Raw genomic sequence first — 16,722 nt, 5'->3', positions numbered from 1 at the left:
GCTTGGAGCCATGAGTGTGATACTGTTGGCTGTGGTTTACATCCCATTCATTGTGGCCATGGAACGGTAAGAAAACACGTCTAGCATCACTGACGTGTCTCAGCTGGCTTCCTGGGGAGACCTGTGCTTGTTGCTACCTGAGGTCTCAAAAAAGAAACAAATTTTTAACAGAAGAGTATATGAGAGCTCTAGAAAGGAGATCCAGTTAATTTTTCTGTATGTCTTTTATTTGCGTAGAATCCCTCTCATTCGATTCAAATCTATCAAGAAACAGCTGAAGGAAAAGGGAGAATTAGAGGAGTTCTGGAGGAATCACCACCCTGACTTTTTTGCCCGGAGGTACCTGCATTGCTTCCCTGCAGATATTGCTTTATCGGTAGGAACTGCCTCAGAAAGGCTGTACGATTACATGAATGTAAGTACAGTTTTGGTAATGCAATCATAAGGACTCGCTGCTCCCTTGAAGGCAGAATTTTTTCCCAGCACATTTGAAATCTAGTCTCCCAATGAAGTTATCGGGCTTGAGATGGCTCGTTGCTCTATGCTATAAGTACTAGATCATAAAAAATTAGTTTACCAGTCTGAAAAATAAAGCATGTGTGGATCTAGGTTAGCATGGGTGGGACCTGTGTAGAAAGCTGATGTAATCTAGCAGTGGTAGTCCTGTGACAAGTTTTAGTTTTGTATAGATGTGTATTGGACTTGGTTGGGTCTCCAAGAAACATGGAAGGTTTGCCTGTATCCATCTTGGCTCAGGATTGGGTTTTTAGTAGCAGAATCTGATTACTTCATTTAGCTATATTCTATTTATCAGAAACTTGGATGTTTGCATGTTATAAAAAATCCCCCAAATCTCATTTATTTGATCACGTGGAGTCATAAATCAATGATAACAAAGACCCACGTGGAGTTTTTATTTTTCTTCTTTTATCTCCTGAGCTTAATGTCTATTAAATATCTGAGACTGACCTGGGTCTCACACTAACCTGGCTGAATTCACCCTCTAAACTGAGAAAGGAAAAGTATGAGTTTCATTGGATCTCAGAGAGGCAAGTCAGCAGGTCAACCGTTTTGTAAACTGTCTTTCCTGGGTTTAGCATTTTGTCCATTTGGTTGATCTCTGCTTTCTGTTTTATTCAGTTCTTCTGTTTTGCTTATCTAAAGGAAAGCTAAATTGCAGAAATGTTGTGGAGGCTGCATCTGAACAGGGAAGGGAAGGGAAGGGAAAGCCAAATTAATTCAGCAAGAACTTCCTGACACTTGAGGGCCATAAAGGAATATGTCAAGAGGAGCTAGAGAAGTGCGTGAAGAAGAACAAAGGAGACTGAAAAATTTCAGCCTGCTCTAAAGCTTATCAGAGAGGGGTAAATATCAAAATAACAAAGCAAAATCCACTTCCCCAGCATATCCAGCTAGCACCAGGAACAGTTTTGTGGAGGTTTCAGTGTGGTGTGTTTGTGGGGGTTTTTTGGTTTGGTTTTTTTTTTGGACTAACATGAGTTAGAGCTGCCTCATTTTACAGATTAATCAATAAAGGTTTGTTTAATACAGGAAGGAATAAAATCCTGCTGTACAGCTGGATATTCTCTTAAATAGCGCGCTTGCTTGCCTTTTCGTGATTATCTCATTCAGACCATAAACTCCAGTGTCAGAAACTATATTCAGTGTATTAATTAACAAGTATGCACTTGAAGATACATATTCAAATATTTGTATTGCTACAAAAGGCTTGGCATTGGGTATTGCTTTTCTATCTGCGTTTGAATTCCAGAAATGCCTCTTCCTAAATATAGGTCTCTTAATGCTGAAGTGCTCTTCCAGGGCCAGATAGGGGCACTTAGACACTTGCATTCGGGATGTGGATAAGCTCTTCACTCCAGCATTCACGTGTTCACAGATTATCTCTAGCTTCAATTGGTATCCAAGGACGGTCAGTGGTTTCTTTATCCACTAGATGAACTTTGTTCAGTACATCAGATACAGTCTCTGCAACAGAATTCATTTTTTAACTTGCTAATAGCTGCTAATTACAAAGGAAAAAGCCCAGCCACCTGTGACAGCATTTGTGCTGCCGGTTGGAGCCCTCTGACACTGACAGAGGTGGGTGGTGCTGTCTTTGCATCACTGATGTGAAATCAACTGTTGTGGTGAATGGAGTTAAACCCAGCTGGTGGTCAGTCACGAGCGGTGTTCCCCAGGGCTCAGTTTTGGGGCCGGTCTTATTCAATATCTTTATCAATGATCTGGATGAGGGGATCGAGTGCACCCTCAGTAAGTTTGCAGACGACACCAAGTTGGGCGGCAGTGTTGATCTGCTGGAGGGTAGGAAGGCTCTGCAGAGGGACCTGGACAGGCTGGATCGATGGGCCAAGGCCAACTGTATGAGATTCAACAAGGCCAAGTGCCGGGTCCTGCACTTCAGCCACAACAACCCCATGCAGCGCTACAGGCTTGGGGAAGAGTGGCTGGAAAGCTGCCTGGCGGAAAAGGACCTGGGGGTGCTGGTCGACAGCCAGCTGAACATGAGCCGGCAGTGTGCCCAGGTGGCCAAGAAGGCCAGTAGCATCCTGGCCTGTATCAGAAATAGTGTGGCCAGCAGGGCTAGAGAAAGGATTGTCCCCCTGTACTCGGCACTGGTGAGGCCACACAGGCTTGAATCCTGTGTTCAGTTTTGGGCCCCTCACTACAAGAAGGACGTTGAGGTACTGAAGCATGTCCAGAGAAGGGCAACAAGGTAGATGAAGTGTCTGGAGCACAAGTCTTATGAGGAGTGGCTGAGGGAACTGGGGTTGTTTAGCCTGGAGAAAAGGAGGCTGAGGGGCAGACCTTATCGCTCTCTACAACTACCTGAAAGGAGGCTGTAGCGAGGTGGGTGTCGGTCTCTTCTCCCAAGTAACTGGCGAAAGGACGAGAGGAAATGGCGTCAAGTTGTGCCAGGGGAGGTTTAGAATGGATTAGGAAGCATTTCTTCACCGAAAGGGTTGTCAAGCATTGGACCAGGCTGCCCAGGGAAGTGGGGGAGGCACCATCCCTGGAGGGATTTAAAAGATGTGGTGTAGATGTGGTGCTTAGGGACATGGTTTAGTAGTGGACTTGGCAGTGCTAGGTTAACGGTTGGTCTCGATGAACTTTTTTGGAAAAAGGTCTTTTCCAACCTAAATGATTCCATGATTCTATGACTCTATGATTTCTTACTGACATCAGCAGGGAGCTGCCTGAAAGCCCACGTGGTCGTGTGAGAGCTTCGTCTTGGGGCTGACCTTGCCACCACTGAAGCTGGTGCAAGAGGGCTCATTGACTTCACGGGGAACCCAACTGAGCGTTTGCTTAAAAGGCTTTAAAAATGCTGCACTGTTATGCATGCAGGTGGAGCGAAATCTGCTGCCCGCAACCACTCGTGGAGCCAGGCACACTTCCCTGTGGTGTGCATTTATGTTTAGATGAAATTGCACTGAACCCCCTGAGAAAGCACTGCATGATGCTCCCAGGTCTGCTTTTTCCTCAGGAATAGCTCACTGGGAGGCAGGCCGGGGCTGACCGGGTTGTTCCTCCCCCAGGCACAGTACTACGGAGTTGTGAGCGTCGGCACGCCGCCCCAGAGGTTCACCGTCGTGTTTGACACCGGCTCCTCCAATTTTTGGGTCCCTTCTGCTTATTGCATCAGTGAAGCGTGCAGTAAGAAATGTTACCCTCCCTTACGCTCCTTGTGTCTCGGGTACATTGGCCATTTCTCCTTTCCCAAGGAGCTCTCCTGCAGCAGGGATTTGGGAGGGGAGGATTTGGCGCAGCCCCGAGGGCCGCTCTCCCCTCCCTGGCTTGCTCCTCGGTCTCTGCCCCTCTGCGCTGCCCCGCAGCCAGGGCAGGTGCCGGCTGCAGCTGCCAAACATCCCTCTGCACCACGAGGTACCTGATGTAAAAGGCATGAAAATAAACCTGGGAGAGCTACAAATAGCAGTGGAAATGCCCATTTTTGTTTTGATTTGCCTTTAAAACCCAAAATAACCTCCGAGGTACAGAAAAACAGGGTTGCCTGTGGGGGAACAGACACCTCCATTGACGGCTTCCTTTTAAGACAAGCAAAAATCTGCCTTGCCTGCATCTCAGCCAGCTCTGCACTGGGGAGCAGGCGCGGTGCCAGGACCTCCCCTTGGTGCACAGGTGTCATTTGTTTTGTGTAGGGGTGCACCAGAAATTTAAGTCCTTTCTGTCGGATTCGTATGAGCATGGAGGGGAAGCTTTCTCCTTGCAGTACGGCACGGGACAGCTTCTGGGCATTGCTGGCAAAGACACGTTGCAGGTGAGCCTCCACCTAAAATGGGTGTCAGCCTCCAGGTCAACTGTTTTCAGGGCAGTTCAGACACTGGCTTTGCCCTGGAAGACCTTGCCTGATTCAGGCAAGGGCAGGGTGATATCCCACCAAGCCGGGTGCTGAGAGGTGTGGGTGCTGCTCCAGCTTTGGGCTACCCAGCCAAATTCCTAAGATTTTATTTTGTATTTCTGCTTCTCTCCTTGGGTACTGTCCTGGGTTTATGTAGAAACATCCACAGAATTAAGGTATTAAAAGGAATCGGTGCAGCCTACCCACCAAATGGGCACCTGCTATGTTGATGCAAGTCACACAAGGATATCCAGGCTTTATAAACTGAATTAATCCATTGATGTGGATCTGAAATGTGGCTAATTTCTTGTAACTGATGGGGTCTTTACTTTCATTTGTACCAAACAGATAAGTAACATCTCCATCAAGGGACAGGACTTTGGCGAGTCAGTGTTTGAGCCAGGAACAACCTTTGCCCTTGCCCACTTTGATGGCGTGCTGGGCTTGGGATACCCCTCCTTAGCAGTGGGCAATGCTCTGCCTGTGTTTGACAGCATCATGAACCAGCAGCTGGTGGAGGAGCCGGTCTTCTCTTTCTATCTGAAAAGGTCAGTGTTTAAAGTGACACTGCTAAAAAAGAAGCAAATCTATTTTAATTGTTGAGACAACCGTGCATCTGTATAAATCTTCAATTCTAGAAAGTAATTTTCCCCATTTCTTTTTTTTTTTTTTCTTCAATTTGACACTGAAAAATGTGGAGTGAAAGGGAAAAATGTGCTGGGGAGGACCATGAATTTTCGGACGGAGAGTTATTCTTGTTGGAGCTGGTCATAAACAAAAGAAAAGCTCCCAGCTCAGACTCACCATGTCTGAGTTGCCAAAGATTTCCTTCTGGCCAGTGCAGATGAACAGAAATGCCATGCTACACCCAAGTAGCCACATTTCAGGAAAGAAATGTTGTTACCTCATCTGGACCTAGCTGTAACTCCACCAATTTATTTAGTGTTTATTCTGAGGTGAGAACAGCCACTGGCTCAACCTGCTCCTGATGCCTATCTTAGCCCTTGGCAGCCTACAGTAAGTCTTCTCAGAGGTTGTTTGGAGGCTCTAAGTTGGGACATAAGCAGTTATAATTTAGAAATAATCCCTTTCAGCCATCCATATCTGAATTTAGAAAGGCCTGTGGTTTGTCTTTTGCTTTTTAAGTGTAATCTCATCGGCGCATCCTGGCACACTCCCATGTCTGTGTTAACCTGTCTTCTGCTTTCAGAGGAGATGACACTGAGAATGGTGGCGAGTTGATTCTGGGGGGGATAGACCATTCCCTCTACAAAGGCTCAATCCACTGGGTCCCAGTCACCGAGAAAAGCTACTGGCAAATACACCTGAACAAGTATGTATGTATGAAATACCTGGTGGAATTCACCTCCCCAGGTAAAACCCACAGAGACAGAAACAGGAGGACTGTTTTCTTTTCCACTTTTTTTTTCCACTGCAGGAGGACTCAGCTGCAGTGGTTTACCCCTGTGCCTTTCAAAGAGGGGGTTTGTCAGGATGAGACCGGGGCTTATTAGCTCTGTAAATCTGCTGTGACATGGCTAGCTGGTTTCTGGGAGAGCACGTTAATATGTTTTAATATGATACGCCAATGGTCGAGTTGACTCTTGGTGGGCTATTCAGTTAAGAGGTTAAGGCACCCAGGAACTGAATCCAGCTCCAGGTCCTCCTCTCGTCTTTCCTGTTAACCTTGGTGAAAGTAGTCAGTGTCCCTTTGGTCCTTCTGCTGCTGCACAAATCGGTGAGGACACACACCTGTGGGTGAGGACAAACTCATCAGCAGGCAACAAATGATTAGGGCTGTAGGAGTCCTGAGAGAGAAAAGTGGGTCCCCAAACGAGAAGTCTTCCTCATGCTGTTTCCTTTTATTACTTTCTTGTCTTTTAAAGATGTTCTTTTCTTTTAAGTCTGGGAAATCTTGGCAGCTAGTTATAGCTTCAGACCGTACTCTGGTACTTTAGCTAGCAATAATATGCTTCTTCAGTCACAGTGTATATGCCGTTTGCTTAAAGATGCTTTGTTTTTCATTCGCAGCATAAAGATCCAGGGCCGGGTGGCATTTTGCTCCCACGGCTGTGAAGCCATCGTTGACTCAGGCACTTCTCTTATCACCGGCCCCTCTTCACAAATCAGGAGATTACAGGAGTATATTGGGGCAAGCCCATCGCATACTGGAGAGGTAAAAACTATATAGCCAGAAAACTGCCAGAAAGGAAGAGAAACTGGTATTTGGTGCAAAGAGCGTATAGGGTGGGAAAATAACTTAAATAATTGCTCAGAAAGGTCTCAGCGAAAGCCTTGTTTCCAGGACAGCACTGAACTCAGAGCCATGCTGGTTTTGACCCGTCTGCCTTGCTGCTCCAGCCCTTCTCCCAAGTGTCCACCTCCTCTCCTGTACTCGTCAGTACTGGTGTGTAAGGAAATAATGGGGGTGTCAGTTTGAGGCATTGATCCATACTTTACATCAGAGATAATTTTATTTTGGAAAATCAGAGGAGCACTTCCTTCCAAAGTCCCTGGCTGTAGCCGTTGGCTCACTCAAGCCAGGAGGGGTTCGGTGCTGATGGCCAGTCCCATCAGCATCAAACGGAAAGGGAAAGGTATTGCAATTGCAGCCCCACAATGGTTGCACTGACAGGACCTCTGACTGTCAGCTTGCAGCAGAGCAGGCAGTGTCATGTTGGGGCTCCCGGGAGGGACGCACATCTGTGATGCTCGCAACGCTGGCTCCTGGCAGATGAGCCACGGGGTGCAGGACAGACCTCGCTGCCTCTTATTGTCCCTCGTGAACCTTATTCCTCTGTCTCCTCGCTGGTTTTCCTCTTTTCCCTGCCACTCTCTCCTGTGTTCCCCTTGCTGACACTCCCCACCGGTCCTCCCCATCCCCGCCTGCCCTCTGAGGAGCACCTCCACCCCCTCCAGTGGGCCAAAACAGCCTTTCTGTATCGTTTCGTGGCCTCTCCGGCCCCGCACCTGTGGTTCCCAGCCCCCCGTGCCTCTCTGGGGGCCTTGTGTCAGCTGAGGTTGCTGAAGGTAGGTTAGGCTTTCCCACTGCCTTGCCCGCGGGCCAGGCTGGGATGTCTCTCTGCCACCCTTTCCATCTCCCTGCTGGCAATTTTCAGATGGCATGACTGAACCCTTGTATCTAAAGCATTGAGATAACAAGCCTGAGACAGCTAAATCCACCCGCCTCCAGGGAGAGAGCAGCTTATTTTTACTGTGCCTTATTGCTGGCCCTTGGCTGACTCCCACGGGTAATTACCACGTCGCCACAGCTCCAGTGCCCCAAGTAAAGCTGCCGCGTATGGTTGCTGTTAACTTCGCAGTTGTCTTGATCCTGACACAAAACTGCACTTGGAAGAAAATTGAGACCGTCACGGTTGCCCAGTGCACTGGGCAAAGATCAAAGACAAAAGTGGACTTTTAATCTGTCTTCTTTTGTAAGAGGAGAACTTGGAGCTGCAGCTGTGTAACTCGTGAAGCTTCCGATCCTTTCTCAATTAAACCTTAAATTTCGTTTTTATTCAAATTTTCAGATACATGTCAAACAGTACGCTTTAATAACGAGTTGGTTTATAATGGTACATACTAATGGATATAGATAAAATATGTATTTCCAATGCACTTATATTAGTGTAATATAAACAAGAAACAGGTCATTGCAGTATAAGTTTATATACTCCAGTGCTGACGTAAGAGCACTCAGCCAGCATCTCAGATTCTGCAGAAAAGCATCCTGAAAATAAGACTTTCTGTGACTGTTTTTCTAGCAACCACAGACAGGCTGAGTATATTGGCTCGAATTTATCCCGCAATAAGTAGGTTCATCCATCAGTGATTTTACCAGAACTTTTATCTCTTTCCAGCAAGGATTAATTTGTTCTGGATGTACTAGCTATGTAAATGAATTATGTCTTGCTTCTCGTATCCTACAAACCATTATAGTGGATTTTTTACCCTTTCCCTCTGTATCCCACGGTTTATTTTGTTCTAATGGTATGACACCTGATAAGTATACACAAGATTTAGGGCTACGTTTTCATAAAGCAGATTTAACAACAACAAAAGTAGATTCTTCCTTATAGGAAGCCTCTAAAACAATGACTTTAAACACTACAGTTTACAGCAAAGATCCCCCTGGGGCTTGGAGCATTCTGCAGTGCCATTTAATATGCCAGTTGTTTCATGAAATAACTAGAAAGGCCAGGAAATGATCTTCTGTGTTACTGTAAGTGAATGTATTATTTATGGAAATTAATGGCTATGCCAGAGTTTAGTCCTTCTTCTGCTCTTTAAATCCCACTCCAGGGCAGAGTATAAAGTGCCGGATTCCTCACTGGCTTTTTTTCCCTAAAACTATGTTACGGGAGGGAACAGGGTGAGCTGCAGCTGTAGGGCCCTCCCTGCATGGGCTGGAGGCAGCTCCCTCCACCCAGTCCCAGCCGGAGCATCGGAGGACTTTTGCTCAGCAAACCTTGCTAACATGGGTTCACTGGGGCTCACACACTCAGTTTTGCTTCCGAGTTGTACAGGGGGGACGTCAGAGTGCTCCTTCACCTTGTCCCTTTTGGGGCTCGCGAGGATTTTCATCAGCCCTGGGTCCCTAGTGCAGGGACTGGGCTGTTAGGCTGGTTTGACCCAGTGCAGGAGCTGGAAAGCCGGAGGGCAGTGTTGGGCCATAAGTCAGCGTGATGCTGTTTCTCTGTAGTAAATTCACTATTACCTGCCGCAAAAGTCTTGAATGCAAAGGCCAATACTTAATAAAAGGCAAACCGATCCTGTCTCAATCAGTGCATCGCATACAGTTTCTCGTAGACTGCAGAAGACTGTCCAGCTTGCCTCACATAAGCTTCACGATCGGACACCACGAGTACAAGCTGACAGCAGAGCAATACATCGTAAAGGTGCGTATCCCTGGGCTCCCCGCTTCCCTGACCCCGCTCCCCGAGCCGGAGCTGGAGCAGGCAGCTGCAAGGACACGTGCTTTCCCTTCCAGGAGTCTACTGAAGACCAAACCTTCTGCATGAGCGGCTTTCAGTCTCTCGACATCACCACTCGCACTGGCCCGCTCTGGATTTTAGGAGATGTCTTTATGTCTGCGTTTTACTGCATTTTTGACCGTGGGAATGACAGAGTGGGATTTGCAAAAGCTGTTCATAGGAAGGATTACTACTGAGTTGTAATAGCATTTATACTGCCTTAAAAAGAATGTTAATGTAATGATCTTCAACTCACGGGCGAAGAAGGGCTTTAACTGAAACTCTGGACCTAAATGCAGTCGTGTTTGGGCTTTGGGGTGATCCTTGTCCCAAATCATGTAGTTTGGTTCAATCTCTATGTTTACAACTGAGAAACAATTTTTCCTGAATAACTGATGGACACCACAGCTCTCAGGATGAAGTGAAAACAGCTCAGCACTAAGATTTGCAAAAGAGCTGGAAGGATAAAAATGCTGAACAGTGCCAGGCTGACAAGATAGCAGTTACAAGTGGGGGAAACTAATCCCGGTCTGATCTGCTCTGGGTACCCTTTTTTCTGCTTGTGTGCTAGTTTCCACCTCATTTCCTACTGCTTTCCTTTTCCTCACTACTTTCCACAGTTGGGGTTTTGTCCAACCTTGTTTCCTCAGTGCCACGTAAATTCTCTTTATATGGGCTTGCTCCAACCAGTTTATATAAAGGGGAATTTGACTGATGCCTGTGTGGCCACTAATTTCCACTACTGTTCCTTGCACACTTGCTCCTTATGCCATCTCTCAAACCTGCTTTTTCCCTTGGGTTCATTCTCGCTTGACATTTTTTTCCTCTTTTGGATCTCGGTGTTTAGTGTCCATGTCTTAGGTCAGGTGCTACTTTTAGCGCCTGACACCTCTGCCCCTTGGCAGTGCGGGCAGCTGGGAGCAGCACCTATTCACATTACAAAAACCAGACCGCAACCTTTGCGAAGGGTGCTGCAAAAGGATACCGCGGCGTCCCTCCACCTCAGATGAGTTACGAGACCAATGCACCAGCACTAGACAACTACTGCCCCTTCCTCAGTCACTTCTTGTCAGCAGCGGCAGCAGCTTCAGTGCTGGCAGAGGTGTGAAAGAGCCACAGGTAGCTGCGCTGATTTAGCAACAGAAGATTCACCTAAATTATACCCATTGGAGTATTTGTTTGGATTGCTAAAGCTGATACTGCCCCTGTACACGTGAATAAAACTTAACCAAGCAAAATCTGCTTTGGACTTAGCGCTGTTTCAGTTTCATTTTATATTTTATTTTCTTACAGCAGTTTCTCTGCGGTGAGGCCGGAGAGGAGGGGGAGGAGAGGGTGCAACAGCGATTGAAAATCCAGGTTGCTCTGCAGCCTGGAGGGGAGAGATGGGACGTGTCAGGGTGTTGGGGCTGCTTGTGTCTCCCTAAAGCCGAAAAATGTCTGCAGCCCCAGCCCTGGGCACCTCCCAGGCAGGGCAGGGCCGAGAGGAGCTGGAGACCGGCCCCGCTGCGGCATCGCTGGGGCAGGGGCTGGCGGCCGCGAGGGACTTGCTACTGCCGCCTGTCTGGATGTGCTTAACACAGACCAAACGCAACATCCATTACTGGCCTTGGCAGCATTACGATCATGGCCCCTTAGATTTTCAGGCTTCAGTTGTAAGACTCAATAAGTATTACTAAAGTGAGACGATTTGCCTGTAGGTATCTCTGAAATACTGATCTCGCCTGCCAGTATGAAATACTCCCTCGCTCTAGTGCACATTTTCCCAACTCTCTATTTGCAGCCACATTGTGTTACACATTTGGCATCTAAGGCTAAACCTCTACAACGGGGACTCTGCTGCCAGTTGTCTCTTTTTGCAGATGAGATTGAGCTGTACGAAGTTACCATGTATTTCAGGTCAATCTTGCCTTGTTTCCCCTTTGTCCCTATCTCTCTTAAAGAACAAAGTGACCATGAGCTAACTTATTTGTCTAGAAAATGTCATTTGTTTGGTCATAAACCAAGACAAACAAACATAAAGCCCTATCACTCATTTAACAGCAGCGGGGTATTTTTGTTTTCTCTACTATGCAGCAGACTTAACACTCTGGTACATTTCCGTTATTTCTAAAATACACATATATTGCTCAAACTTGAGCTTGCAGTCAGAGTTAGAGATCTGTTATTTATGATTATTAGGATTTTAAGGGTGGTGGGATGCGTCCCTACACCCGGTTAGTCCCCGAACTGGCATCTTGGCTCTATGAACTCCAGTGCAGAGCGTGAACACATCCTAGAAATAGGTGGAAATTCAGGCAGTGCGTGCAGGGACCGGCCCTCTCTTTGTTCTGATATATCTCATCCTGCTCAAGATTAACACCATTTGATGGGTGCTGCTCTGACCTATTTGTCTATCCTAGCCCTATTCTTTCCTCAGTCTTTTCCAGCTTTGCCAGCTTCTGTAGGTCTGCCTTGTCGTTCCTGGCAGACATCAAGTTGACTTGTGTGGTAGGTCGAACCTTTGCCAGAAGTGCTTCTTGACAGTTCAGTACAGTCAAGACGACTGTGTTTCTCAAAATGCCTTTATTCATGCAATAATTTGACATTGTTTATACTGGTGAACATGAATTGTAAACTTTTGGGTTTGCTAAAATAGTCAATTTACAGTGCTAAGGCAAATAGTTTACCGAGAGACGTGCCCAAGAGAGCACATAATCCCAAAAGATAATTTAATACAAATCAGAGCCCGCAGATGTTGGCAAAAGTGAGATAACAGACTAAATGAGAAGAGAAAATTTTTCTGATAACTCATCCCAGCACTAGTTTCTTTACAAGCAATGAACAGAATATATAGCTAACCTGGAGCTGGCCCGCTATGTGTGAAATGCTATTTGTGTATTGCAGATTACATTGTGGGACTTCAGAGCTGTCATTCCTAATTTAACATGTGTCTAACTTGCGTAGACAAGTAGTAGTAGACAATAGTAGACAAGTCCCACCTCTGTGGGACTTAACTGAAGCTTTTATCTACCTAATGGCTACTGTGTGGCCACCCTTAGCCTCCATCGAAGAATGAACACAGTTGCTGGGCCAGGGAGTGCTGGCAGAGTGAGTGGGAGAGGTAATAAAATTATTGCCCATGAGATGCATAATGTCCTGGTGGAAAGCACCAGTGTGCATCCTAGGTAGCGGCCAGGCTGAGAAGAAGGTGATGGAAGATGAGCAGAGCTGGATGATGAGAAGCTGGGAAGGCTTCTTCAGGCTTAGCAGTGCTGGGATGAAATGTGCTGATGTCGGTTGGGGAGGATGAGCACTTGGCTCCAACACCTTAAGCCCTGGTGGAAGCTGTGTGAAGGAGGATAGTGAGGAAGTGTGATGGTACCGGACCCTCAGTGTGGATTTGTAGTGGGCACTTTACAGTCATCTCTAATTTCTGGTTTAAATTCCCTTACAGGGAGAAGCACAGTTCCTCAAGCTTATGTACTGTGAGAAGAGAGCAAGATAATAGGCCAGACTTTCTCCATAGCTGCTGAAAACCCTTCCTATACATGTGCAGCTGGGAGGAGTACGGCCAAACTCCCCCGAAACCTGTAGTGCTCTCCTGTCTTTAAAAAAGCACTATGGAGGAGTGCTTCAGGCTCCCAAGGAGACCAGCAGTTACTTTATCTTTGGGCCTAGCTGTGTGACTGGAGCTGTCTGGGTATCCTTAAACTTCTCATTTATACTATAAATTTGCCATTTGTTAAAGTTAAGCTCATTGGTAAATGGAGTTCCTTGACAGTCGCAGATGCAACTAAATTGAGAAAATATTGAATTGAAAAGTGTGGCTTCAGCTAAAAGAAGAAATAGGGAATAGGGAAGAAAGAGGAAATGCTGGAAGAAAATCTTTTTTTCTATGTTGATGTAGGGAAGGGGAAACTATGTGTTTCCAGCATTGTCACAGGCCAAGAGAGTCCTCTTCTCCAGGGACAGTCAGCAGTCTGGGGCTCTGATGACTGAAAAGCTAGAAGATGCTGCCAGAAGCTGGGTATTGCCTAGTAAGGGCCATCCAGAAAATAGGACTGCTAGGCTAAGGTGCTGTTTATTTCAATATAATTTCACTTTGTCGGGGTCTTCACTGTGTTGGTCAAACCTGAACATAGCAACTTGATTTGCCTGAGGACTTGTGAAGTGGCAAGGGTGAGGTTGCACCAGAACGCCTTACTCCAAAACTGTGATCAAACCTCACTACTCAGCTGCTGTCAGACACCAGCGTCACCTCATCTCACAGTGTGAAGAAGTGCCTTGGTAGGTGCCTGGGAAATCTGCGCTTGGCTTTTCTGCATACCTGAAATTCCCATAGTATGAGTTTAAACAGCTCTTCCTTGGGCTTAAGTGTCCTCTGCTTCCTAAACTGATGGGGATACATGAGCTTTTGTCTAGTGTCTTTGAAGGATTTGAAAGAGTGGCACTGCTCAGATCATGTCTAATGCACACCAACAGGAGCCAGTTCCCAGACTGAAACAAAGCTGGAAGAAGTAGAAGTGGGGAGGGCGGTTGATTTTTTTCCAAAGCCTACCCACATGAGATAGCAGAGTCCTGCTGTATGTAATAGCCTACTGGAAGGGCTCCTCACCTAAGCTGTTGGCCAGAGGAGCAGGAGCAGGCAGGTCCATTCGTTTCCTTCCCAGCTTCAGGGGGCCCTGAAGACTCCCAGGAGCCACTGGTGCTACCAGTTACCCTGGCAGAGATGCTGGTTTGTTGTTTGAAGTGCAACCTTCTGAGCAAGAGAGCTGGGTGGACTTGCTGTCCATACAGCCCACACCGCTTGCTGGCTGTTGCAGCCCCATCATTTTCTGTGTCTCCCCCTCTCCCTGTTCTTCCCAGCCCCTGAGCTACCTGGTCTCTCCCTTGTCTAAGGAGATCATCTGCTTGGATACTCACTCGTGGGGGGAAGCCAGCATCACGCTCTGGACTGCATTCATGTAGATGTGGGTGAGAGCTAAAACCAAAGAGCTGCCGCTGCTTTCAGGGCCTGCTTTGAGACTTCTTGCAGGAGCGGCAGCTGAAAGGCCAGGTTGCTACCAGGTGTAGGGAGGTGGCTTGGCTACCCCTGGAACTTCAGGAGCCACTTGATGCTGGCTCGGGTTTGGGTTAATGGAGAATGTGTGTGGTACGTCTGGGCAGCATGGGAACGGGAGAGGGGGGAAGGAAGCAGAGAGTAATTTTTGCTAGCAGTCCCGGGCCATTTGGTTGTCTCCCTGGGATGACTGCAGTCTGCGTGCTTCCAGCTGAAGATCTCTGCAAGAGTGGAGCTCTAAGCTCAGTTGCCCCTGCAGCTCCATCACCTCTTGACAGAGTGCCACAGCCCTTTCATCACTAGGGAGGCCACCTGGGAATGGCGTTTTGCAATAAACAGCCACTAGGTACGCCACATACATGCTCCAAGGAGCAGAGACCAAGGCTCAGACCTCCCATGCCTAGCTCATCAGCAGTTTTGCCTCTTCCATTTTTCTTAATGAGGTTAAATATTCAATCCTTTTATTTTTCCACTCTGTAGTGGCATAACTTCAGCAGAAGTGAGGCAGGCTCTTGCCCCACACAAGTGAGGAGCCTGATTTTTCAAGCGTTCCTGCAGGCAATGAGAGATGGTAGGCTGAATCTCTCCAGGCTGAGAAGGGAATTGAGCTCACACCTCCCCTTCTGGCCACTTGAGTAGAAACCAAAACTGTTGGTGGGTCTTGCGAGGATATAATGGATCTTAATCTGAAGGAGCAGCCAAAGGTAGCAGTGTTTAAGGTGGATCCAAAGTGGACAGAGCCACCTCGGCTCTTCTGATAACCTTAGTGTTTCCTCTAGGTGAGCCTACACAGCTCGCTGCCATGTGCACTGGCTGGTTTGCATCCACTCCTGAGGCTCCCAGTTCTCCCCATAAATGCTTTCCCCATAGGGTCACAGATTTCAAGCCAGCGACCAAGTGGCTTAAAGCATGTCACCACAGTGCCTCCTATTTAGGTGCCCGAATCCTCTGTTGGATCTTGCTCAGGACTTGTCTAAGCATCATGTCTGCCTTTCTGCACTTTCAGCAAATCTGTGTGAGAGCCACTTTCAAGAGAAGACAGAAAGTTCAGTCAGACCCAGGGGAAGCACAGTCAAAGTTTTCTTTCACTTTTCTCATTAGAAAATTCTACTATGTCTGTTTCTTTAGTATCCAGGTTTTCCCATAAGTGCTGCATCTCAAACGCCTCTGGAGCAGCAGCAGAAATAACATTTTTTCCATCACTGAAGGACCTTTGTTGTGAAGTTGTCCCAGAATCTGCTAAAGGCGGTGCAACGTTGGCATTTGACACTGTACTATGACTATGGAAGCTCGGTAGACTCCATCGCTGAAGGTTTCTCTCATAATCTGTTATGAAACCGGCTATGTTACTACCGTGGAGTTCATGTTTGGGCTTCCCTATCACAGTAGGAAGTGACTGATGCACCTCAGAGCCTGGGAGGTATGTAGTCGTTTCTGGGGGAAAAAAAGGAGAGTCCAGAAGAGTCACATTTGCCTCAGTTAGGCTTCTTTGGAGCTTCTCTTCTGGCACGCTTGCGGGGCGCTCTGTTTGCAGATCTGGTTTGCCCAGCACATCCGGTGCTTTCTCCTCAGCTTCAGAGATGATGACCTCAGGAACTGGCTTGTTTGTCTCAGATGAGGTGTCACTGTCCCCAAAAAGTGCCTCATTCCTTGTGGTTTCAGTTATGGGTCCTAGATCTCTGCTACTATGAAGTCTGTTATTTCTGTCTACTCCTTCATGTTTCTTCTTGAAGCTTGAGGTAGAGTGTCTCCCTCTTGTGTGCATTTCTTGCAACCGTCTGATGTGACCCTTTTCATCTGCTGGGAAAAACACCGAATTCTCACTTGTTTGCCGACTGTAGCGCCGGTGAGCTGGGGATGAAGGGCCCTCATGGACGCTGAGAAATCTCTTGACCCTTCTCAGCACTGAATGTTGCCTTCGGTGTTTCTCCTCTTCCCAGGGCCACTCTTCCCCATAGAGGAATTCGGTATCAGCCAGCCTGCCAAATAAAGCCAGGTAGTAGGTGTCACTTACATATAGGAAGTGTGCGTTCTACATGTATGTATATCCCGCTGCATCAGCAAGAAGACATAGGCACCAAGGCCCTAGTGTGTCCCCAAGGAAGAGCATGGAAGGGTTGAAAAAGAGGTGAGGGCGCCAGGAAATAGTGCTTGTGCCTTTGGACCAGACAGATCACCTGGAAAGCTCTCCATGTCCAGATGTCTCTTCTCCTGAGGACCAGGCTGGGAGGACATCCAGCCAGGCACCTGACCCCGTTTCATATTTGGGCTGCAGCCCCCTGTGGCAGCTCCACATGGTTAGGCTTATGCTTAGGGCGAGGGAAAGA

At 47.3% G+C, this 16,722-nt stretch overlaps 2 protein-coding genes across 3 annotated transcripts in view; one reads left to right on the top strand and one right to left on the bottom strand.

Moving 5' to 3' along the window:
• Nucleotides 1-10: 10 nt before the first annotated feature.
• Nucleotides 11-9,551, top strand: LOC103919953 (cathepsin E-A-like). Its single transcript, XM_009327555.1, has 9 exons — nucleotides 11-66; nucleotides 238-415; nucleotides 3,558-3,675; nucleotides 4,179-4,297; nucleotides 4,727-4,926; nucleotides 5,589-5,711; nucleotides 6,410-6,554; nucleotides 9,181-9,279; nucleotides 9,372-9,551. The coding sequence occupies exons 1-9, from the start codon at nucleotides 11-13 to the stop codon at nucleotides 9,549-9,551; spliced, it is 1,218 nt and encodes a 405-aa protein (XP_009325830.1).
• A 4,428-nt stretch (nucleotides 9,552-13,979) lies between these two features.
• Nucleotides 13,980-16,722, bottom strand: part of BEST3 (bestrophin 3) — a 25,534-nt gene continuing 22,791 nt past the window's right edge. For both annotated transcript variants that reach the window (XM_009327553.1, XM_009327554.1), the window contains one exon: nucleotides 13,980-16,374. In XM_009327553.1, the coding sequence (XP_009325828.1) occupies nucleotides 15,468-16,374 (907 nt within the window). In that variant the 3' untranslated portion in view covers nucleotides 13,980-15,467. The remainder of the gene's footprint in view (nucleotides 16,375-16,722) is intronic.

Source organism: Pygoscelis adeliae, unplaced genomic scaffold (genome assembly GCF_000699105.1).
Source record: "Pygoscelis adeliae isolate BGI_AS28 unplaced genomic scaffold, ASM69910v1 Scaffold113, whole genome shotgun sequence".
In the NCBI taxonomy this organism is placed as follows: domain Eukaryota; kingdom Metazoa; phylum Chordata; class Aves; order Sphenisciformes; family Spheniscidae; genus Pygoscelis; species Pygoscelis adeliae.
Note: the sequence above shows the minus strand (reverse complement) of the source record. Positions and strands in the feature narration are given on the sequence as shown.

Excerpts from the sequence above, each read along its gene's own strand:
- LOC103919953 (XM_009327555.1), top strand. The coding sequence starts at position 11 with ATGAGTGTGATACTGTTGGCTGTGGTTTACATCCCATTCATTGTGGCC. Across the intron at positions 4,298-4,726 it reads CTGGCAAAGACACGTTGCAG|ATAAGTAACATCTCCATCAA; the intron begins GTGAGCCTCCAC and ends TGTACCAAACAG. Across the intron at positions 9,280-9,371 it reads CAGAGCAATACATCGTAAAG|GAGTCTACTGAAGACCAAAC; the intron begins GTGCGTATCCCT and ends TTTCCCTTCCAG.